The 24,023-nt window shown below is 44.0% G+C and overlaps 1 protein-coding gene across 2 annotated transcripts; it reads left to right on the forward strand.

Moving 5' to 3' along the window:
* The first annotated feature begins 277 nt into the window (after positions 1-277).
* Positions 278-23,994, forward strand: utp20 (UTP20 small subunit processome component). 2 transcript variants are annotated; one of them, XM_004553882.4, is made up of 61 exons: positions 278-596; positions 776-856; positions 952-1,018; positions 1,122-1,254; positions 1,343-1,531; positions 1,795-1,876; positions 2,277-2,414; positions 2,525-2,680; positions 2,757-2,909; positions 3,020-3,154; positions 3,287-3,364; positions 3,442-3,620; positions 3,699-3,866; positions 4,719-4,807; positions 5,213-5,318; positions 5,450-5,600; positions 5,757-5,819; positions 5,899-6,066; positions 6,763-6,839; positions 7,090-7,169; positions 7,288-7,543; positions 7,633-7,815; positions 9,002-9,092; positions 9,227-9,312; positions 9,837-9,962; positions 10,502-10,668; positions 11,111-11,319; positions 11,436-11,579; positions 11,668-11,747; positions 11,845-12,080; positions 12,622-12,766; positions 12,901-12,988; positions 13,151-13,294; positions 14,531-14,584; positions 14,733-14,885; positions 14,991-15,146; positions 15,257-15,397; positions 15,479-15,616; positions 15,717-15,856; positions 15,943-16,025; positions 16,115-16,407; positions 16,500-16,639; positions 16,745-16,901; positions 17,249-17,347; positions 17,462-17,629; positions 18,719-18,885; positions 18,995-19,142; positions 19,250-19,366; positions 19,457-19,627; positions 19,705-19,836; positions 19,931-20,041; positions 20,126-20,275; positions 20,406-20,588; positions 21,738-21,869; positions 21,956-22,088; positions 22,175-22,356; positions 22,466-22,537; positions 22,646-22,933; positions 23,033-23,159; positions 23,264-23,409; positions 23,499-23,994. In XM_004553882.4, exons 1-61 carry the CDS (start codon positions 546-548, stop codon positions 23,652-23,654), a joined length of 8,436 nt encoding a protein of 2,811 aa, XP_004553939.3. In that variant the 5' UTR covers positions 278-545; the 3' UTR covers positions 23,655-23,994. The 2 variants fall into 2 exon arrangements, with proteins under 2 accessions (XP_004553939.3, XP_004553940.3); XM_004553883.4 differs by having other exon boundaries at positions 279-596; positions 3,702-3,866.
* The last annotated feature ends 29 nt before the right edge of the window (positions 23,995-24,023 follow it).

Consider the following 24,023-nt stretch of genomic DNA (forward strand, 5'->3'; position numbering starts at 1 on the left):
CCCATAACGCTTACAATAATGTGAAAGTTTAGTGGACACCAAACTCTGTTGTCCTTGTTAAATGTAGGTAATCGGGATATGGTCATATGATTTGGACCCAGTGGCGCTCCGTAGAACGATTTCAGGCAGGTTTCAGTTAAATTATTTCAGATAAATACTGCTTTACTATTGTTTTCTTTGTGTCGAAGTCTATTCTGGCATGTCTAACAAAGTCTAAAAAAATCCTTATTTGTTCTTTTTTTGTGCATTTAGAACCTAAATAACTTGAGAAGCAGAGAGACGAGAGAGCACAAACGAAACCGGAAGTAACTATGGGTTACTTCTCTCGCCTTTTAGCTTGTCTTCGGTCTAACCACGCGGAGAGAGGAAAACTTCCCATAATTCTTTGCTCAGCATGGCTGCCTCCTGTTGTCGGCGTGTGTGTAAACAGTTGTAACATTAGCTAAAAGAAAGAAAGAAAAACAAAGTGCAGTTTTCATGAGTCTTTTAAGCCGCACACAGATCTCTGGAAATCCGCTCTTTTCTTATCAAGCGACGAGGCCAAGATGAAGATCAAATCCAAGTCTTCGTATCACAAATCTGAGAACACCTTCAGGGTAAGAGCCCACAAACACTGCGGCGTGTTAATAGTACAGCAGCAAAGACAGAGATGGGGAAAAGCTAGTTTGGTATGACTCTGTCACATTTAGAATAATTTGTGTACCATCTGCAGCACGTTTAAAGTCATGTGATCTGGGTTTGTTTTGTTTGTTTGTTTGTTTTTGTCTTTTTTAAGTTTCTCACATTTGCTGAAAGACTCGCCAACGTCAACATCAACGTGATCCATCGCATTGACAGAACTGGATCTTACGCTGAGGTTTGGAATCAAAATGTTCCGCTTCTTATTACGAACACCACTCTCATCCATTCATCTGTGTCTTACTGGTGAGGACTGTTTTGCTCTCTTTGCAGGAAGTAGAAACATACTTCTCTGAAGGACTGACAAAATGGAGGGACCTCAACTTGACAGAACATTTCAGTATGTATAAGGAAACATGAAGTATCCCATACTCAGGGGGAGCTTGTGTGTTAGTATTTTATTGAAGAGATTTGCACACAAAGCTAATACTTTTCCTTCACAGCCACGTTTCTGAAAGAGGTTTCCAACAAGAGCCAGTCATTCAACATGCTGGTTTTCCATCAGAAGTCCATCGTGGAATCTCTGAAAACCCACCTGGCCGTCCAAAACAGTCTGGCCTACCAACCCCTGCTAGAGTAAGAAGTATTTTATGTTATTTTTTGTAGCTGTAGGCTTGCATAGAATCATCAGGCTGCAATCTAAGCGCCTAATTTCTTCCTCCAGCCTCGTGGTGCAGCTGGCCAGAGACCTGCAGACCGACTTTTACCCCCACTTCCCAGATTTCTTCCTTCTGATCACCTCACTGCTGGACACAAAGGACACAGAGCTCCTGGAGTGGAGTTTCACCTGCCTCTCCTACCTCTACAAGTACCTGTGGAGGCTTATGGTGAAGGACATGACCAATATCTACAGGTGAGGCATTACATAAAGTCAGAGGGGCGAGTGATTTTTATTTTTTAATGAAATTTGAGATAATCAGGAATCTATTTTTAAGACTTAAAACGACCTAAGGAGCTAGTTTTGGGAAGCAAAGTGGGTGAAAATGGGTGTATGCTTTGTAATTTGACCCTAGAAGTGCTCTGGTTTTCCTTCTGCATCCTTCGCAGGTTACTTGTGTTACTAGAGATCAGATGCACATATGATGGTTAAATGTGAAACCTCTTTCCACCCCACAGTTTGTATAGCAGCCTGCTGGCACACAAGAAGGAGCACATCCGCATGTTTGCAGCAGAAAGCTTCTCCTTTTTGATGCGAAAGGTTGGTGATTTGGGTTCATGTCTCCACTTCTTGTCACTTTTGATTTACTTGTCATCTGCTGCGATACATTTCCATTGAACATCTTCTATTATTATAGACGGTTCTTGTACAGCGCTTTTCTCCTGTCCACTCAGCACTTATTTCTACCTCTAAGTGCACCTTTATCTAACACTCACACACATTCACACGCCGATGTACTTGTTGGGAGGGACTTGGGTTAGCATCTTTCCCAAGGATAGGTTGGCATGCAGACTGGAGCATCCAGGGATCGAGCTGCCAAACTTCTGATTACCGATGACCTGCGCTAACTCCTGAGCTTGTAGCAGTTTCTTTCCTTCTACTGTATTTCTTTATTTGTTGTCGTTTTCCTCGATGAACTGGTGTATCACTTTGTCTGCAGGTTCCAGATCTCGATGCTCTGCTCACCCACGTGTTCTCCGACCTAGAGGAGCACCCTGAGAAGGTGGAGGGAACGGGCCAGCTGCTGTTTGAGATGTGCAAAGGAGTGCGAAACATGTTCCACTCCTGTGCTGCTAATGTGAGTTAACAGAGTGACTGCGCGGGATGGACGTCACTTAGGTTGAATTAAGCACTTTTAGGTGTTGTTTATATAACCTGATGTGTTAAGCAACCTTTTTATCTTTCCAGGCTTTCTCTGTGGCATTGCGTAAGCTTGGCCCAACAATGAGCCGTGGAGTCTCTCTCCCGTGGACCTCTGTTAGGGACGCTCTGGATCACATGGCCCAGGCAGCAGCCGATCACGTGGACAGAGAACACATGCTGGTTTTGTGGGAGTCCCTCCAGGTAAGGCTGGACTCTATTTTGTGTCTTTTCTGCGCCTTTTTCACGTGTTTTGATGGCGCCGTGTCCTCTTCTTAAGGCCAGCATGTCGGAGGTGCTGGATATTATGGAGGCAAAGGGGAAAGACGCAGACCCGGCAACAGAGCAGCTGGAGAGCCTTCTGTTCATTCTGCACACCCTGGCATCCCACAAGGGTGGAGCCAAGATTACCAAACCGGAGTCTGTCTGCCAGGTGAGAGGAGAATCTAAGAGATTGAATTATATATAGAAATGCGAGAAATTCCATGGATTATGTGCGGGCATATGAAGGTGGCGTCTCATGGTACGATCTCGTCCTCGCAGACGGTGTTGAGGCTGATTCAGAGCTCGTCTCTGTCAGCTTCCTGCTCCCGTCTTCTTCTCCAGATCACATCCTCTCTGCTCCTCGGGGAGAACGTCAGCCTGCCAAACTCACTCATCCAAGAGACTGTGCAAAAGGTTTGTGCATGTAAAGATGGGTTTTTTGCGTCTGGTGTCACAGTGTGCGTAAGGACTGCATTATAAACACGACCAGAAAGAGAAAGTTGCCCGTTGCTTACGTGCAGACTTTCTGGAAATCTTCTTTATTAGATATTTCGGAGCACTGTGGGGCACGATCTGATTCTGGAGTTCACCAAAGAGATGTTCACCATGAAACAGTTTGAGCAGGTGAGTTCACTTTTTATTTTCCTCTGTTTCTTTTAAATCTCGCGGACTAACTGGCTTCCTCCTCTGCTGTCCTCCAGCTCTTCCTCCCCACCCTGCTGCGCTTCACCACAGGGCTGTTCAACCAAGGTGATGCCCTCTCTCACCACAGCAGCCTGGATGTGCTGGTCAGTCTCATCCTCGCTAAAGCTCCGCCCCCCACAGATGGCTCCATGGCCTTTGAAACCTACCCACTGCTTTTCACCGGTCAGACAACAGGGTGAGATTCTACGGTGAAATGTTATTTTCTACTGTTGTCGTGTCATTTTCCACGAGGTAAATCTGTTTTCTCCTCCAGCAGAGTGTTTAGCAGGAAGGAGGAAATTCAGCGGAGCCATGCGGAGTCAGAGACACTAGCTGTGCCTGAGCTGGTGCTGTCAATGATCAAAATTCCCGATGAGCCGGACCAACCCGTCAGTAACCTCTCGCTGCCGTGGGCTGCACTTGTACTGCTGCCTCATCTCAGGTAACTCCTCCCTGCAGGCAGACTCCTTTTGGTCACGTGTGCAACAGCATTGGTCAAAATGAGGAGGTGGTCAGGAGAGAGCTACAACAGTGAGTGTCTACAGGCATTTGTAAAGCGTCTTAGAGGCTCTGTCATGGTTTGGGGCTTTTGTCAGCCAGTGCTGTTGGGATCTTGTCAAAATTGATAGAAATATGAACACAGAAGCACATCAGTCATGGATTGGCCTCCCCTGGAGCTCGAAGCTCAACGTTGTTTAAGTCATCTTAACCGAGAACAAAACAAAAGGCAGCCAACATCCAGAGAAGATGCCTGGAGAGGATTAGTTTTGGTCCTGCATTGTAGTTTCATACATTCCTTTTTCTCCTGTCTGTTCAATGCGTAAAACTGGCTTTTGTGCTGGGAGCCTGTAGTTTGGACAAAGGTTGCTGTGAGCTAACTTTACTAGTTGTGGCTCAAAGTTGCTGCTGCCAGGGAGCAGAAGTGAGGCATTCAGGAGCCAGGGATCCATCACTTCCTCTGGATTTTCATGGCAAACCCGACCCGAGTGCTTAAAATAAAAACCGACCACACCTCAGAGGCAACCCAGAGCAGCGGTCCCCACCTTTTTTGCGCCACGGACCAGTTTATGTCCGTCAGTATTTTCACGAACCGGCCTTTAAGGTGTCGCAGATAAATATAACAAAATAAAACCAGTACCAAAAAACAAGAAGATTTAGTCGGCGTTGGGGGCCCCTGACCCAGAGAGTTGGGGAAATTTTCAGTTTTTTCTTTGTCAGCTTACAGTGTATTCATACACAGGCAAAAAAAGAGAGAAACATGTTAAATGTTAATATTTACACTCTTTTGCTTCAGGCCTCTGGCTCCAGCCGCTGTCGTACCTGATGTGACAGCTTTCCTAAACCGCCTCCTGTGTGAGATCGAGGCAGAGAAACTAGGGAAAGGTTTGTGATTATTTGTGTGGTTGGTTTTTTATTAACACAAATGTTTTCATTTGGTTGCAGTTTCATACGGCTCAGTGGGGTAATTAACAAGTACATCCAAAGCAAATAAAATAAGGACTGGAATTAATCATTTACCAACAAGTTAGAATGACTGGTTGTGATTTTAGTTATTTTTTAAAAGTCTGAGTTAACCTTAAACTTCATGTCTGGGATTTCTACAACCCTAAATTTGGGCACCAAAACAAAAACAGATTAAATGAAGGAAAAAATTAAAATACTTTATATATTTAATCTCCCAAAATTTAATGAGGTTTCCCCCAAAACTGGTGAGGGGTGAAAAAGTAAACAATGATTTTTTTAAAATTGCAAATTGAGTGACTCCTTTCTTTCCTGTCCTCTCTCCAGCTGCTCTGTTCGTAGCCAGGCAAGCCCTGAGCTGCCTCCTGTCTCTGGACAGCTCTGCCCAGCTTCTCTCACTGGTCACGGTGGAAAAAGTCAACTCGATCCTACAGTAAGCTCTGCGTGTGTGACCTAAAACACATTTAGCACCCTTTCTCTGTTGCCGAATGAGTTTCCATCTATTGCATCAGATTCAAAACACCTTTCAACAACCTGTAACCGCTGTCGTCGTGATTGTCACAGGAAATTTCCCACAGACCTGTCAGCTCTGCTGCTAGCAGACTTGTACTACACCCGTCTGTCACTCAGTGGGGTTTCAGAGCACCTATCCCACAATGCCTTGCTTGAACTCTACCAGATGCTGTACTGCAACCTCTCGTCCAACATTTCTAAGGTTTGTGCCAGATCACGGGACATTTCAGAATAGTTTAAAGACCAAATTTTCCCCCCTTAAAGTTAAGATATCTCACAACCTGAAGGCGCTGGTGGTTTGGGTGTTGGTGAAAACAGACATATTTAAACACAGTTTTGTTCTTTTTTTAAAATTCAGATTCGTCTGCTGACTCTGAGGCTCTTCTCTCAGTTCGATGCAGAGCTCCCTCCACAGACTGAGGTACAACACCCGCAGATTCTCATTAAACACATTTAAAGTTTGGAGTTATTGGAAATGTTGTTCGACTGTCTTCGTCCAGGGTGAGGATAATGTGGAGGTGCAGTCGGTGTTCGCAGTGTGTCTGCAGGCGCAGTTGGTGCCGGCTTCAGTGCACGACTACAGAGAGAAGCTGCTTCACCTCCGGAAGCTGAGACACGACCTGGTGCCGTGCAGCCTGCCCCGCGGACCTCCTGGCACCATCCAGCAGGTGTGGAGAAGAGCAGTGATGAAAGCATGACAGGATGAATAATGATGCGTGTTCTTTATCATGTGATAAGTTTGTTTTTTTTATTGTTGCAGAGAGTATAAATACAGTATGTTGGCATATATAATAATGTTACGGTGGCCCTGAGAGGCCAAATGGGCCGCAACTTAAGAAACACCAGCAATAAGATAAACGCTGCAAAAGCACAAAAACACAACGGAAATAGGAAAAAACAGTTTTCCAAAAGCACAAGGGAAGTGTTTCTGGGGAGACAGTAACTCTGACGGACCAGTTGTAGAGGATTCATCGGTTTTATGAGCAAAGTAAAGATGAGAGGCAAGTGTGTTAGCCTAACTATTAGCCTAAAAATCCATCATCAGCATTATGTGAATGATGTGATTAAAACACACTTACCTAGCATGTTTTGGTTCCTGCAACTGGTCCGTCAGATTATTGTCTCCCCAGAAACACTTCCCTTGTGCTTTTGGAAAACAGTTTTTTCTATTTCTGTTTTCTTTTTTCCTGTTTCCGCTGTGTTTTGTGTGCTTTTGCAGCGTTTATCTTATTGCTGGTGTTTTCTTAAGTTGCAGTCCGTTTGGCCTCTCAGAGCCACCGTATAATGTAGTTACAGAGAAGTTATACGAGTCCCGTTTATTTTTAGATGCTTGGGTGGATAACCTTCCTCTTGTTTGACTTCAGGTTCCTCTGCGGTACCTCATTGCAATGCTGTTTGTGAACTTCAGGCCACTGTGGGACCCAGTCATTGAACTTATTGTGTGAGTGTAAAATAATCACGCTTGTTTATACTTCAAGAACCATGTACGTTCCATCATCTATGCTCCAGTCTTGTTACTTGGGCCTTTCTAAATGAGTATGCTGCTATCGAATGCTGGGGATTTGCTCTAAGCTGGCCTTTCTGTCAAATTACAGACATTTGTCTGCATTTCCTTTAAAACTACATTGACACTTTGAGGTATCCATGGAAAACATTTGGCGTAAATGGGTTTCTGTCTTTCCTCGTTGCAGGAGCCATGCCAGAGGCATGGACAACAAGGACTTCTGGATGGTGTATCATGAACATCTGGAGATGGTGGCCGGGCTGGCAGGTAAGGCTGTTTGGTACTTGTGTCACAGCATGTAATTATAATGGCATTTATTTACCTATGAATCCCTTGAACTGCCAAAAACACGTTAAAAGGGAATTCTGCTTTCTGCATGTAACAGAGAAGGAATTGGAAGAAGAAGAAGACGATGATGATGAAGAAAAGCTCAGTGTTCAGAGCGAGCCAGGCTGTGATGTCATTGAAAGCGGGGATGTGGGGACTCTTTTCCTAGAGCAGCTGAAATTGGCCTCCGACCCCAGTGAAAGGACAGACTTCACTAACTTCCGCAGTTTACTGTGGCGCGCTATGGCCCAGTTTACCGACAGAGTGGAGCCACGCAGCCGGGAACTGACCCCGCTGCTGCTCAGGTTTATCAGGTCAGTGTCAGCTGATTGACCATTTTCCTTAAATTCCATCATAAGAATATGTTCTGTTATCTGATCTTAAACTCGGCGCTTGTTTGCAGGAATGAGTTTTATCTCACAGACCTGCTGGTGGCGCCCACTCAGGACCTGAGGAAGAGAAGCGATGCTGCCCTGGAGGATAAATCAGGGATGACTGAGCACATGGAAAAAGGGGAAGAGGAGGAGGAGGCAGAGGAAGGAAGCAAACAGCTGAGGAAGTCCCTTCCAAGAAGAGCAACGGCCAAGTAAGAAATATTTGTAATACTGCTGTCCTCAAAGCGATGACGTTGTTTTCAGGGTTCTGATTTGCAAGCTGTTTTTGATTTTACCATAATTGTTTTACCCACGTTGTTGCTCTGATGTCAAAGCGATAGCTGCTTTATTATTTGTAGTTACTAGTGTCATGTCTGGTTTCCATTTTCACTTTAGACTTCATGTAAAGTGTGTTTAAGGTATTTAACTGCACAGCATTCAATTTATTTGTTGGATAATTGTCTAAAAATATCTCCCAAAAAGCCACCTAAGTTCCTTGTTATTAGAGACCACTCTCCTAGATTTCACCTTGATGTGGTTTAAAAGAGCAAGTTATAAAAATACATTTCTCTCCAGGTTTTATGGGGTTAAAAGTGACCAAGAGACCAAAAATGTGTTTGCACCAAACCTTTATCAGATGTTATTTCTGCTTTGACGTTTGGCATTTTACCATGGAAGTCTATGTGGATCGAGTCTCTTTTGGATTCAGCCTCAAGTGGCCAATCAGGGAACTGCAGCTTTTGCCACAATTTCTTTTTTTTTTCTTTTTTCTTTTTTTTTTTTTTTAGCTCTATGGGTTACCAGTTCAATTTAATTCAGCTTTATTTTTATAATTCCAAATCACAAAAACAGTTGCCATCTGGGGCTTTAGACTCTACAATAATAGAGAGAAAACCCCAGCAATCACACTTCCCCCCTATGAACAAGTACTAGGCGACAGTGGGAAGGAAAAACTCGCTTTTAACAGGAAAGAGCCTCCAGCAGACTCAGGGAGGGGCGGCCATGTGTTGCAAGTGCTTGGGCATGGGGGTAGTTTTTACCCAGTGTGCAGAATTAAATAAAGACTTCATAGAATAGAATAGAATTCAACTTTATTGTCATTGCACATGCACAGGTACAGTGCAACGAAATGCAGTTTGCATCCATCCAGAAGTGCTTTAGTGATATAGATATATTACAATATATATTAGCAATAATAAAGATATGTGAGTATATTACAGAAATGGGTCTATTATGGTATGTTATAATGTACACGGTATGAAGTATGTTCATCAACTTATATGTACCAGAAAACTTTCATTTTTTAAATAAAACTTTGATATAACTATAATATAATTCTAGTGTATTGTACAGTAAGTAGAAGAACATAATGAACTGAATTTGTCTTTTGTTTCTCAGACAGCTCATCGCTCATCTGAAAGTATTTGCCAAGTTCACCAACCCTCGAGCTCTCTATCTGGAAAGCAGCCTCCGTGAGCTCTATAATCAGGTAGTGCCCAAGTCTGTAGCACAGCCTGTCCTTAAAACATACGAGTTGTTCCCTTACTCGAGTCATTTTTGAGGCAGTTGCTATTTTCTTGCAGTTGTATCACAGATTTCTTCTCTTATCTATCTGTTGTTCAGCTGCTCACCCATCAGGATCAGCAGATTCAGCAAGTGGCCCTGGAGTGTGTCATCACGTACAAGGACCCCAACATAGTTCCGTACAAGTAAGGAAACTACCTTAATCACCTCAGGAGACGGAGAGGACGTGATTACAGTGCAATTTCTCTTTGGCAGCAGCTCTCTCTCCCTCCGTCTCTTCTTCAGTGGTTTTATTGTTAAGGCTCTTATCATCAGCCCTCTGTGGTTACAGATGTAGGAATGCTGAGTTCCACCTCCGTGCTGTTTCTGTCTTACATTATGTTCTCTGCTGTCTGTTATCAAGATATCCATTTACCACACATTCAGCCAAGCTGCAGACAGACGGTCTGATCCAGGGGCCGTTAGCATTACAGACACGTGTGTGTGTGTGTGTGTGTGTTGCTTTGTTCAGGATCAGCCTGACACACTGAGCTGCTTTCAGAGTCTTAATTACATTATTTTGTAGATGGAATTCTTATTCTTTCATATGACACATGTATTGTTTGTGCTTATGAAACTTATTACAATATGGAGAAGATATTTTAGCAAAGGTTCTGCAACACCTTTACAGAGTGATTAGACCTGCGTGTGTGTGTTTGCATTTTTTCAGGGAGAATCTTGAGAGGCTATTGGATGACAAACACTTCAAAGAGGAAATCGTCCATTTCAACATCTCTGAGGAGACCGGAGTGGTTGATGCTTCCCACAGAGGCAAACTTATACCGCTGCTCATGAGGTACTGTACAAGTTCCACTGTAAAGGTAGAGGCAGCATAAGCATGCATGAGCAATATCATCATTTTAATTTACCACACAACAACAACAAAGAGAAGGTGTTTTGCCCAAAACTTCTGACTCTTGCACAGTATTTTTACTTGGTTGTTAAATAAGGTTACATATTGCGTTTTTAGTTCATAGATGAACTCTGGTGTCCTCGAGAAAAAGAGGATGTTGCTTTTGTTCAGATTCTGGCTGTTGGTCTGATAACCTCCAGTTACTGAACATTTCTTCTGTGTTTTGCTTTTTTAATAGTGCGTCTGATAGCAATTACAGGGAACAAGCTTCTTGTTCTGCATTACATCCGTCCAGTGTTTTACATAAATCAGTATGATCACAGCTTCATGCTGTGGATTTGTGGAGAAGTAGTAAAACATTTTTACTACCTTTAACTTTCATTTCTACATTTATTTTGGCTTTAAGGGGAAAATTTCTTTCAGATAATCCCGTATTTTATCGTAAGTTTGTACAGCTCAGTGTTGTGTTGTGTACGACGCAGGATCCTGTTTGGTCGTCTGCGCTCCAAAGCAGGCAGCAAGTTTCAGGGGAAGGCGAGCGCTACCTACCGGTCCTCCATCATTCTACGCTTCCTGGCAGGATGTCAGGCTGAGGAGCTGGAGATGTTCATTGACCTGCTTTTTGAGTCAGTCAGCCATCACTGCCAAGGTAGGATATGAAAACGTCACAAGTAATTTATAAAAACAGACAGAGTGTCAACGGGTAGCAATTAATCCGAGTCAGTTTGTGGTAAAATGTGCATCTTGTCTGCAACGCATCGCTTTGTAGTGAGGGACTTGATTCAACTGGTGCATTCCTACATAAAAGGAAGGTTGCAGAGTGCCTGCATCTATTTACAGTTTATATATACATTTTCTATGTTTGTAGAACAGCAACAGATGCTCGACTTTTAAGGCTTTATTAGAAACAGATGCCATGTAGTTTTGTTGAGAGCCCGAAGTAATATTGGACAACATTGTTGCACATTATCAGATAATCCAAGCGAGATCATCTAGCAAAGTGCTTCCACAGACTATTTGGGTACAACAGGCACTCGCAGAGAGCTGCAAACCAATATTTCATTCATCGTTTCCTCCTCCTGTGTCCTCAGGTTCATGTCTGGCTGCAGTTCAGAGGGCGGTAGCAGAGACCGACCTGTGTGCTGTCCTGCCGCTGGGCCGTCTTCACAGCCTGCTGAACACTATAAATGTGGTGATCCAGAAACTGGGCCACCTCATCCACGTCTACCTGCCCAAAGTGCTGCAGATCCTAGTGTGTGTCACAGCGTCCGTGTCCACCATTTTGGACCAGAGAGAACAGGTAATCAGAATTATTCTTTCAGGGTTGAAGTTGTTTAATAGTCCTAACACTTTTTAACAGTCCTTATTACTTTCTGTAAAACATAAAAATAAAGAAGTTCGTATCTGCTTCCTCAGCTGCGAGCAGGCTGCATCAATCCTCTGAAGAACCTGAGGAGACTCGGGATCCTGAGGATCCTGGACTTCTTCAATTGCTTCGACACCTACAGCTTCAGGCCGGATGAGATTGATGCTGTCTTTGAGGCAGCGGTCTGGCCTCAGGTCAGAGAAAGATTTTTGTATTCTTACTGAGTATTTCTTTACTTTGTCCCGGCTTTCTGATGAGTTTAAATTTGTTTTTTATATGCAGGTGCGCCGTCTCCCAACAGAGAGCACCTACTCCCCCACCCCTCTGCTGAAACTTATCCATGTGTGGTCCAAAGATGCCAGGTCAGCATCCTTCACAAATGTTTCTGAGTGTCGGCTGAAAGCTTCATCCAGGCTTAGTAAAGCGTGCTCAAAGATATATTTTTTTTTACCGTCTCAGGTACTTCCCCCTCCTTGCCAAGCAGAAGCCGGACCACCCAGAGTGCGACATCCTTCTAAATGTCTTCGCCCTCCTCTCAGCTAAGAAAGTATCTCCAGCAACCATCGCAGTAGTAATGGACATAGCCGAGTATTTGGCAACAGCTGCAGACTTTGTTGCCTCAGAAACTGAGACGGAGCTCAGTGTCAACGGCTGTGTGTTTCCACAGCCTGCAGAGGGAGCTCTCATCGCAGCAGGTTAGCAGATCGTGACAGGAATTTGATGGCGTTATTTTTGTGCTTCTATTCAGAGCGCATGTAAAAAAAGTTTGCAAGCACAAATGTTGCATTTTGAGGAGAAAATTATTTTGCGTGAAGAAAAGTTTAATTTGAGCAAACAAAATTAATTTCCGCGTGCAAGAAATGCATTTCAGTGTTTGCTATTATCCATATACACACATATACACACACAATAACAGCCCCTCTCGCTCAGTTGTTGCCACAAAACTAACCAATCACAGACTGGCAAAAATTCTGATTGGCTGTTACAGTCTCCGATCAGCTCGCTAGCTACTGCATTCCGGAAAGACGGTCCAAAATGTAGCTAAGTCAATTTTTTGGTTAATATGTTTAATTATTTTATTTTAAAGTATTCTAATTTTTTTAAGAGGATTGTTAGTTTTAATCTAGTTTAAACCCAACCACTCCACTGGACTTAGCTACATTCTAGGATGTAGAATAGGATTCATTTCCCTCTGCTGCTGATCACCGTTAAACGTGCACATGTTGTATCCTCCAGATTCACTTACTCAAGGCTCCAGATTGCTGCTGCCTCACATTCCCACGCTGCTGCGCTACTTCAGCGGAATTGTACGCAACACAGACAGACTCAAGAAGAAGAAGTTCAGGGCACAGGTGGCCAAAGAGCTCAACATCCTGTCCAAGTGAGTTGAATGTCAAGTGACTCATTTTGGGTTGAGATAAAGGTTATGATTATGATTGTGGTTGTGGTTATCGTTATACACGCGGTTGACTCTTCCCCAGCTAACAGTAGGATATGTTACTCTCTCGCTGCCAGGGTCAGCCGATTCGTGAGCAGCAAGGAGCAGAGCTCGATGCTTATCAGCCTGCTGCTTCCTTACCTCCAGAAAGGCAACAAATCACAAGTAAGACTTACAACTGAGTTTGTTGAACCTTGAAATTACAGTCATTTAACAATCTGTAGTAATTAATTAATTAATTTATAAAAACTTTTACATAAAAGCCAGAGTTTTGCAGTGTTATGGTGTGTGCTCGAGAAGTTCCGCTCAAGATAAACTTTGTTTCAGGAGACAGAAATCGACCTCCTGGCCACCATACAGAACCTGCTGAGACAGTGTGACAAGCCCTCCGCCTTCCTCCGGCCGCTCAGCAAACTCTTCTCCATCATTCACAACAAGCTGCCAAGGCAGGCCCTCACCAACGTCTTCAAGGTACAGCAGAGAACTAATGCAGCGTTATGCTGTCTGGAACTTATAATATAGGCATGGTGAGATCAACCATCAGCCTGTGGACAGATGCAAAGCAGGCCAGAGCACTTAATCTCACCATTTTCTCCACCACAGTCCTGTTAGCCACTGTGTTGAAATGTGTTTGGCTTTGGGTTATTTTTATTTATTTATTTATTCTTATTCATATCGGGGGGAGGTGGATGACTGTATTTGAAGTTACCAGCTAAGAGTAAATGATACTCAGCAAAAATAAAATAAAAATTCGACTACTTTTCCAGTTCACTGCACACCTAGCTAGCTAGCTGCTATAGCGGCCATGTGTTGGCTCCCGCCTGTCGTTCTGTCCCTATTTAGGCCTAATTTTAAGCCTTAGTTGAAAGAGGTGCATTATGTAAAAATTCAACACCCTGTCGGCTGTTATGAACTGAGAATTTTGTACCAGACATGTGAGTTGGTGAATTTATCATGAGAGTCTATGGGGATTGACTGGTTTTTTAGAGTCAGCCTCAAGTGGTCATTCAAGGAACTGCAGGTCTTTAAATTTCTTCTTGTTTTCACTTAGCTACACCGCACTGAATATCCTTTATGTTAGCTAAACTGTTCTGTGACAGTGCATCAAGCCACATAAAATAAAAAGAGAGATGTGTTCACTCCTGTACAACATTAGCTGTGGGAATTATTGTATGTCGTTACACTGGGTGTCCAAAAATAGCATAAAACAATGGTGTGAAACATAAGGCCTGGGGGCCAGAAGTGGCCCGGCACTGGAAAATGTGAAGGGGGAAATCAAATTTGAACTTTGAACTGTATTTTCACAAGTTTTGCAGATTTTTCTACTGATACAGAACTTTCCCATAACCATTCATACTACACTAATGTAATCCAGTAATAGATTTCTGTAATTTTAAATGTTTACTGCTTACAGTTTAAGCCGGTATTCCTTCATTGTGTAGAAAGTACTGCTGAAACTGCACTTCTTTTTCTAATAATAAAATATCTCAGGGATCGAATTTGTAGTTAAGCTTTTGTATACTGACAGAAAGTGGAGTTTGACCAGTCTGGTGGGCTGTATGTGGCCTGCGATGGCCAGTGTAAATGAAGAAAAATAACCAAAATAGCAAATAACCAATGTTCTTATAAAAAACAGTTAAAAGAAAGTTGTTATTAGTTTTTGTAGCCCTTTTAATTGACTCCTCCTGTGCGCTGCTCTGTTCTCAGACTCTGTCGGATCTGGACCCTTCACTCACATACATCACTGACTTGGCAACAAAGGTGAGATGACTGTGATGAGGAACATTAGAGAGGAAATAATGTCCAACTTTTCTACAGGTCTGAACTGTAACCTCTGCCGTCATGTTCAGTCTGGGTCACGATACAAAGAGCAGCAGCTAACGGGCTTTTCCTGTGCTCACCTTTGCAGCTGAACGCGTTTGACAGTCGACACTTGGATGAGATCCATTTTGACGTGCGTCTGACGGCGTTCCAAGACGCCACCAGACGAGTTAAAGGCATGCAGACTCTGGACCTGGACTACATCAGCACTGTCATGCACAATTGTTTCCACACCTATGAGGTAAATAAATATTCACTGTTACACTTTAGAAGTTGTTTACCTTCAGGATAAACATTTCATTGGCTGATGTTTTGCTTCTATTCTCATCTCGCTCCTCCGATGCAGATCGGGGACATGTCACTGGGAGACAACGCCACCTTGTGTCTGTCTGCAGTGATCGCCCAGCTGGCAGCGGTCGGGCCCGGAGAACAGATCTACAGGGACGTGGTGCAACACATCATCCTGGACGCTGTGCACAAGGGCCTCCGCAGCAAAACGGAGGTAACAGCTGTAACTATGGTTACCGCTTTCTTGTTTCTGTCAAATGACACAGATGCTGTGAAGCCACTAAACTCACTTGCTCACTCTGTTGTGCTTCTTTATCTTTCAAGAGTGTGCAGCATGAGTATACAACCATACTGGCCTGCCTGGTGAAGACCTTTCCTTCCAAGAAAGAGTTTAGAGACCTGGTGCAGCTCGCCAACTACAGCGACCCCGAGTCTGACTTCTTTGAGCATATGAAGCACATCCAGGTAAAAGAGGGAACACAAAAGCTCACACTTCTGCCTTCTCCTCCTCCTTTATCCCACTGATCACCTTTTCTCTCTGTTCAGATCCACCGTCGGGGTCGTGCCCTGAGGAAGCTCGCCAAACAGCTGACCGAGGGTACGGTGCTGTTGACGCCTCGTTCCCTCCAGAACTACATCATGCCGTACGCCATGACGGCCCTGCTGGACGAAAAGATGCTGAAGGTTACTTGATTGTGGTTTCATTTTAAAAGTTAAGGACGTATTTTTTTCCTTTTTCTTTGTGTCTAAAATCTTTCCTCTTTCTCCTCCTTCCATACTGCAGCATGAGAACATGATATCAGCATCGGTGGAGGTGGTGGGCGCGGTATGTCGCAGGCTCACCTGGTCCAAATACCTCTACTACCTCAAGCAGTTCGTCCACATCCTGCAGACAGCGCAGGCTGAACAGAAACTGGCTGTCAGGTAAGGTTGCATATATTTGTAATCTGAGTATATCTTTTTTGTCTTTTCTTTTTACACTACCTGTTGTTCTGCTTTACTTGCTCCAGTTTGCTGGTCACAGTCTTGGAGGCTTTCCATTTTGACCACCAGACCCTCAGCAGAGAAATGGAAGCCGCCAAAGCCAGAGAGGGTGAGCGGCTCTGGGGGGTGACATGAATTTTCTTGACTAACTACATGAATAAATGAAGTAAAGAAATATAAATGTGTGTCTTTGGGAAGCTGGGAGTGTGGAAATCAATGCAGACGACGAGAACGTAGCTGCGGATGACGAATCTGACGCGAGCGACGATGAGGAAGCGATGGAAGTCGATGGTAATGCTTCCACTGATGTCACCATGGAAATGGAGGAAGCTCCTGCCACTAAAGTCAAGGCGCAGGCAGCTCCTAAATTATCCACGGCAGTGAGTGGACTGCCGCAGAGCGCGGAGGAGTTGGAGTCTCTGATTGGTTTGATCCATCAGACTGTTAATGAGAGCGTCCTGCCCCGTCTCCACAAGTGTCTCAATGCAAAGGTACGATGCACACGAACGTGTGGATGTGTTGGTAGTTTTTCTAAAAACCTTCAGGAGCAGAGTGTTGGTGATAATGTGTGGGTTTCCTCCAGGTGAAGCGTGACGAGGAGCACAAGGTAGTGAAGTCAAAGGATGTGAAAGACGAGGAGGTGGTGCGGATACCAATCGCCTTCGCCATGGTCAAACTAATGCAGACGCTGCCTCCGCACGTCATGGAGGTCAACCTCCCCGGGTACGCAGCCGTGTGTCCATAAGCACAAAAAAGATCATCTGCTGTGTATTTCAAACCTTAGACAGTAATATGACATCCGATTGATTATTTCTGCTTCTGTTACAGGATTCTGATCAAGATTTGTGTTCTGCTGAGGAACCGTTTCCAGGAGATCCGTGACGTGGCAAGGGGAACTCTGGTGAAGATAATCGAGACTTTAGGCTGCAGATACCTGCAGTACCTGCTCAAAGAGATGCAAGGCGTTCTGGTCAAGGGATACCAGGTAGGAACACACACGCAACAATGCAGTCCTGCAAACATCAATAAATGCTTCAGGTCACCTTAGCTTTAATATAGCGCACGCATCATGCAGCAGTATGTGCTTAAAAGAGTACCTCAAGTAGAAGTATGCCAACATAAGTACAAGTAAGTAAAACGTGATAAAAGAGCGTGACAGTTATGTTTTTATGTGCATGCTCAGACTTGTATGAGTACATGTAATTGAGCTAACCCTAGACAGGAAATATAATCTAATGTTACAGTTGATGTCATAACAGTAGAAACCTTTGTTGACATGAGGCAAACCTGATCAGCCTAATATTTGTCTGTTTTTGTCCCTCCTCCATCCAGCTCCACGTGTTAACATTCACAGTGTACCAGCTGCTCTCAGCTCTCACTCCAACCCTAAAGAGTGGAGACCTGGACCCCTGCATGAACATGCTCATTGATGTAAGCTTGACGTCTTTCAGGAACATTTTTTCTTTTTACTTTTTTGTGTTTATATTAATCTCTGTCCCCCTATTACACTCTCCTCCTCTCTGTTATTGTTGCTCCACTGACCAGATCTTCAATAACGAGCTGTTTGGGACGGTCGCCGAGGAGAAGGAAGTGAAGGGTATCATTTCCAAGCTGATGGAGGCCCGCCACAGTAAGAGCATGGACTCGTATGAGCTACTGGCACAATTCTGCAGCAAGGAGAGCATCACCAAGCTCATACTGCCCCTGAAGGAGGTGAGGAGGGGTTTGAACTTAGAAACAGAAGATAATTGGTAATCAGTCACAGTGGCGGATAATATTTCCAAGTGGCCAACAAGATTTTTTTGTTTGTTTTTTGTCAGTTTTAAGATTACCCTGACAGGATGAAGATGCATCTAAATGTGCCAAATAATGAATTATTGACTGATTGTCAGGTTATCAAATATAAAATGTAAAAAAATATTTTAAAAATCAATAATTATAAAAAAGCTAAAAATAAAGATGGTTACATTCGGTTAAATTTTTTAAAAACTTTCCAGCAGACTTATTGACATGAAATATTTGGCAATCAGGCGCTACTGATCACATAAATCATGTTTCTTGCCTTTACTAAGACTTTGATTAATGTACAAACACAAGGTTACCTGCCTAGCTAAATACCCTTTGTGAAGGCCTCTAATAATGACTTTTTTTACAATTAGTTTTCTGTTATAACTTATCTGCACTCCAGTAATGTTTTCGGGATGAAATCACCTGAGCTCTTTTTCTTCTTTTTAACTTATAGCTTTTAAAATCTCTAAAATCTATTATTAAGTAACAAAGTAATTAAGTAACAACTTTAAACACAAAAACATATAAACAATAATCATAGCTAGTACTTACATGGAGTTTACAAAAAATTGCAAAGCATTTCTTAACATCAGTGAAGTAACAGCCCTACTGTGTGGCTAGTTTAGCTTCATTAAAAATGCTATCTAACATACTTGAATTGTCAGCTAGTTAGCTACCTAGGTAGTTAGCTAACTAGCTGCTGGATTGAATTAAATATAACCATATATTTAATACACATCCGTTTTATATAACTCTTGTACATAAATAAATTTTGTTAGCTGTTTTAGCTAGCTAGCATCTTTAACATTACTTAATAGTATTTCTTTCTTAATTTTTAAGTCCATGTTTTCTTTCGTTAGCAACAACATTTTTAACTAAATTGTTAATTATTAACAACAAAATTCATACGTCGAACAAAATGCCGTTGTCGATACAAATTTTGGTGAAATTTGGTGACGGGTATATTACGCACGTATATAACTTTTATTCTAACGTTTATTTTTCTCAAACCAGATCTTGGAGGCTACATCGAGTTTGAAGGTGTGTAATCGGGTGGCTGCAGTACTGCGGCGACTGGTCTCAGGTCTGCTTGTCAACAGCGGCATGACTTCGCAAGACATCCTTCTGCTGAGCCATGGCCTTGTCAGCCAGAGCCTGCCACTTCTAACAAAAAGAGACCGGTACACGTACACACACACACACACACACACACACAGTCTAATATCAGAGTGCAATAAATTATTTCTAATATTTTGTCCAATTTCCTGCCTATGTCATGTTTGCTTGTAGGGACAAAGCATCAGCTAAGCCTCCCCCAGATCCCAGACTGCCCCCTCCCAGCTGTCTGCTCCTGCCTCCCACTCCAAAGAGAGGAGGTCAGAAAGCTCCCGTCAGCAGCCGCACCAACATGCACATCCTGGTGGATGCCGGCCTCAAGGTGCGCTTTCTCCAACAATACGAATGATCTCTGTAACATGGCACCCTGTACTTTTATCTCAAGAAGGAATAAATGTGTGTTAATGTGTGCACGTGTCTAATGCTCAGCTGCTCCACCTGAGTTTGAAGAAATCCAAAGTGACATCATCCGATCCCTCAGTCCTGGAAATGCTGGATCCTTTTGTGCACTTGTTGCTCACCTGCCTCGACTCCATGCATGTCAAGGTACCAACACTTACCTGGGCATCTTTTTATTTCGTTTATCATGGATTGCTTAAATAAACCTCCATCAACCTCTGCTTGTGTCCCTCTCAGGTGATCACAGAGGCTCTGATAGCGTTCACTTGGCTGTTAAAGTTCCCTCTGCCAGCAGTAGAGCAGAACGCTGGGCAGCTGACCAAGCAGCTCTTTGTCCTGCTGAAGGATTACTCCAAGGCTGGAGCCGCCCGCGGGGAGAACTACCACCTGGTCCAGAACTGCTTCAAGGTATAAAATGCATCGTACTCTTTAAAGTGAGGTTTAAAGATGATCGAGAATGAGGTAACATGTTTTCTTTTTCCTAGGCCATGACAGTTCTGGTGAAGAATGTGAAAACCAACAACATCTCTGAGACGCAGCTGCAGGTGCTTCTGGGATACGCCGAGGAGGACATCTACGACCAGTCTCGCCAGGCTACTGCCTTCGGTCTGCTCAAGGTAAACCAGTGGAGCTGTAGTCAGAAACATTTCTAATGTAATGTGCAGTGTGCTTACGTGTGTGTGTGTGTGTGTGTGTGTGTGTACACTCCAGGCAATTCTGTCCAGGAAGCTCGTTGTTCCCGAGATGGAGGAGGTGATGAAAAAAGTGGCCAAGTTGTCGGTTACTGGCAGCAACGCTATGATCAGAATCCACTGTCGACAGGTACAAACTCCTTTTCTGCTTTCACACCGACTCATTGGCAGACTCTCAGGTGCAGCTTCTAAATGATGTTTTTATGTGGTGCAGATCTATCTGAAGTACCTGCTGGACTACCCGCTGGGGAAGAAGCTGAAACTACACCTGGAGTTTGTGGTGGCACAGCTGCGCTATGAGCAAGACACGGGCAGGGAGTCAGTGCTGGAGATGCTGGCATACATCTTCCAGACTTTCCCTCAGGTGTGTAAAAATATACAAAATAATAGAAACGGCATACTCTGCAGGATAATGAAATCCAGCCGCACTGCACATTCACAACATCGGTCCTGTTGTCAAACATTGCTTCTTCTTTTCTTTCCCTCCCATTCAGAAAATTCTCTTGGGGCACAGCGCTCTGTTCTTTGCCCCGCTTGCTCTTGTTGTGGTCAACGATGACTCGGCGCGGTGCAAGAAGATGGCAGCCATGGCCATCAAGACTCTGCTCACACAGTTGGACTCGAACAACCAGAACACGCTGTTCTCCATTGTCAGCACTTGGCTGAATGCAGAAAAGGTACATACAAAAACGCTTTACTGGTTTGGAACTCATTTGCTCTTCATACGTGCTTTATTTCTTGGTGGAATAGTTTCCAGTTCTTAGCTGAGAGGAGTGGCCCTCGCTGCGGTCTTCAGTTGCTGTAACCGATCTGCTTCATTGTTAGACGTGTGCGTTCAGAAATGCTCTTTTGCATTTTGGTTGTGTTTTTATGAGTGACTGTTTCCTTCCCATCTGTTCAAAGCACTCTGGCCGTTCTCCTGAAACAGGATGTTTTATGTTTATCGGATTATTCTCTGTAAACCCTGTTGGTGGTTGTGTGACCAGCAGCTTCCGAAATACTCAAACCATCCCTTCTCGCACCAATAACCACGCCACGTTACTTAAATCATCTTTCCTCCCCATTCTCATGCTCAGTTTGAATTTCAGCGGGTTGTCTTGACCATGACTACATCCCCAAATATGTGGAGTTGCTGCCATGTGATTGGCTGATTAGATATTTGAATTAATGAGAAGTTGAGCCGGTGTACCTAAAGTGGCCCGTGATTGTATAGATTTTTGCAGGGGAACAGTTTTACAGTTTGCTTGTTTTTTAGTTAAAGTGAACCGTTATAATAGATAATTTTTAACGTTTTGTTTATATTTTATAGTGTAGTAATGTCAAAATTAGTGCAGTCAGCGTTATTAACGCGGCTAATCCCCGCTAGCGAGTTAACGCGGATCGCCCCATTTAGCCCTCGCATGCGGTGATCCGCGTTAACTCGCTAACGGGGATTTGCCTCGTGAATGCGGTTATGGCGTTAACGTCCTATTAACGAGATTAACGCTAACAGCACTAGTCAAAATTTATGAAGGGCCAAAATCCACAATAAATCATTCATCGGTCACATTTATTTACTATAAGCAGTTAGGAGATGGTTACATAACTGACTGGTTGATGTAATTTGTTTAATTGTGCATGTAGTGGCTACATTTGGAAATAGTGACATTAAATTAATAAGTTGCATGAAAGATTACATTTCTTCAACAGAAAAACAAACTTGATGCACTTATGTCTTGTGTCAATTATTTATTTATTCAACATTTGGCAGTTTTGGCCCTCCATATATTAAAGGTCCTATTACAAAATCTGTCCTTGTATAAACTGAGAAATGTTCTCCTTCCCAGGTCAGCCTGCGGCGTCTCGGGGCACAGATATGCGGCCTGTTCGTGGAGGTGGAGGAGGAGAAATTTTCCCGTCGACTGGAGGACCTGCTGCCGTTGCTGGAGAAGGAGATCGACCCCGACAACTATGAAGATGTGAGTCATCACACAGGGAGGAGCAGAAGTGCGATTGAAGGCAGTGAGTTCAGAATAAATGATTAATTTGTAACCTTCTCTTTCAGATCGAAGAGGAGCAGGAGGAGAAAGGAGCTGACAGGCTGCTCTTCAGTTATCTGACTCTCCTCACTAAGCTGAGCAAACACTGTGGATTCCTGGAGCTCAGCAAGCCTAGTGACACACTCCGGAACATCTGGGGTAAAGAGCGCACATGCATCACCTCGCCGTTACTGACAAATGCATTCTGCACATGCTCATTAAAACATGTCTTTGCCTTATTTTAGGTCACATCGAAGCCCACCTGCGGTACCCTCACTGCTGGGTGTGGCTAACGGCCTCACAGCTTTTCGGCCAGCTGTTTGCAGCTCACCGGGCAGAGCAGCTGGTCGCCGTTTGGAGAGGCGAAGGAGATGCTTCATCAGAGTTGGCAGCCACCGACTTTATCACCTGCAACCTGGATAAGAAGGTAGAGCCAAGATGCTTGTTTTTGTTTTTTTCCCCTCTTGCAGCAGACTTCATTTCTGCATCTTATATTTTAAATGAAATCTTCTTTCCCTTTGTTTTCTGAAATCTAGATGAGAGAGTTGGCGCTGTCTTTTTGCTATCAGCTGCAGTCCAAGTACCTGGACACGGCGTCAGGAGAGCAGGTGCGCAAACCCCACCGAGCCACACACCTGCCTTCCTGCACCTCATACATTTAAAGATCAGCTCATACAGGTGTTTGGCTAACAGAGGCGCTTCTGCTTCACCCACAGGTGATCAAGAACTTGCTGTTCGTCGGCAAGGTGATCTACCTCATTTCCCCCGAGTCCCAAATCATAACTCCTCAGGAAGAAGAGAAAGAGGGAGAGGATGAGCAAATGGAGAATGGTGATGAGGGAGATGAAGAAGAGGAGGAGAGAGAGGAAGAGGGAAAAGAAGAGGAGGAGGAGGAGGAAGAAGATGACAAAGAAGACAGGCCTCCTTCCCTGCTGTGGCTGATGAAGAAGCTGTCTCTGATGGCAAAGAGAGAAGCTGCATATGCTCCCAAAGTTCCCCTCAAGGTAAACTTAGAAACACTTGTCTTGTTTTTTTTAAAGCCAGTGATGATTTGAAGTGCCCGTAATGTGACACTGTTTGTCCTTCACTGTGATTTCTCTCAGAGAACGTGCGTGTTTAAGTTCCTGGGAGCAATGGCCATGGACTTGGGGAAAGAACGGCTCGCCCCGTATTTGACCACAATAATCACGCCACTGTACAGAGAGCTGGACAGCACATACGCAGACCAGGGTAACTGCTCTGAACCAGTGTTGCCAAGAATAAAAAAAAACCATCCTGACAAAAAGTGTTAGATACACCGAATGACCCCTGTTGTCTCCTAATCTCTGATCCAGATCCCACACTGAAGAACCTTGCTCAGGAGCTCATCGAGCTGATGAAGAAACATGTGGGCCTGGAGAGATTCTCCCTGGCCTTCTCTGCCGTCCAGAAGGAATTCTCACAGAGACGAGCGGCACGCAAACAACACAGAGCCATGCAGGTATGATAGACATCGCAATGAGACACACACGAGAAACAGCTTTAATTTGCCATCGATCGTCCTCACAATTTCTCCTCCGGTCTCTGCAGGCGGTCGCAAACCCAGACATCGCTGCAAAGAAGAAGCTGAAGAAGCACAAGAACAAAATCGAAGCCAAAAAGAGGAAGATCGAGTTCCTCCGGCCTGGATATAAAGCCAAGAAGCAGCGAAGCCACGCGCTCAAAGACCTGGCCATGGTGCAGTGAGCCGAGGACGCTAGGAGGGGATGAAAGCTAGGCCAGCTGATGCAGAACAGACTCAAAAGGAAGCATGGATAAGAGTATACCCAGAATCCTGTGGGCTTCCGATTCAACTTAACACAAAAGACCAAACAGAAGCTTGACTGTGTGTACAGAGCAAGGACGCTGTGGAAAAACCCAGAATTAACGTCTGTTACACGTCACGGCGCAGCACTCATTCATGTGAATTGCAAAGCTGGAATCTATTTTATATCTTCTTGCTGTGAACAGGCTACAGTTTTGCCCCAATTTCTATCCCGTGCAGTTAAATGTACATGTATTTGTAATTAAAAAAGATCCATCTGTTTATTGTCATGTCTAATGTCACTCGATGAA

This window comes from Maylandia zebra, linkage group LG17 (genome assembly GCF_041146795.1).
Source record: "Maylandia zebra isolate NMK-2024a linkage group LG17, Mzebra_GT3a, whole genome shotgun sequence".
Lineage (NCBI taxonomy): Eukaryota > Metazoa > Chordata > Actinopteri > Cichliformes > Cichlidae > Maylandia > Maylandia zebra.

Bases quoted from the DNA above. Each gene is read 5' to 3' on its own strand.
- utp20 (XM_004553882.4), top strand. From the start codon at position 546: ATGAAGATCAAATCCAAGTCTTCGTATCACAAATCTGAGAACACCTTC. The intron at 2,415-2,524 runs GTGAGTTAACAG...TTATCTTTCCAG, and splicing joins TCCACTCCTGTGCTGCTAAT to GCTTTCTCTGTGGCATTGCG. The intron at 18,886-18,994 runs GTACACGTACAC...GTTTGCTTGTAG, and splicing joins CTTCTAACAAAAAGAGACCG to GGACAAAGCATCAGCTAAGC.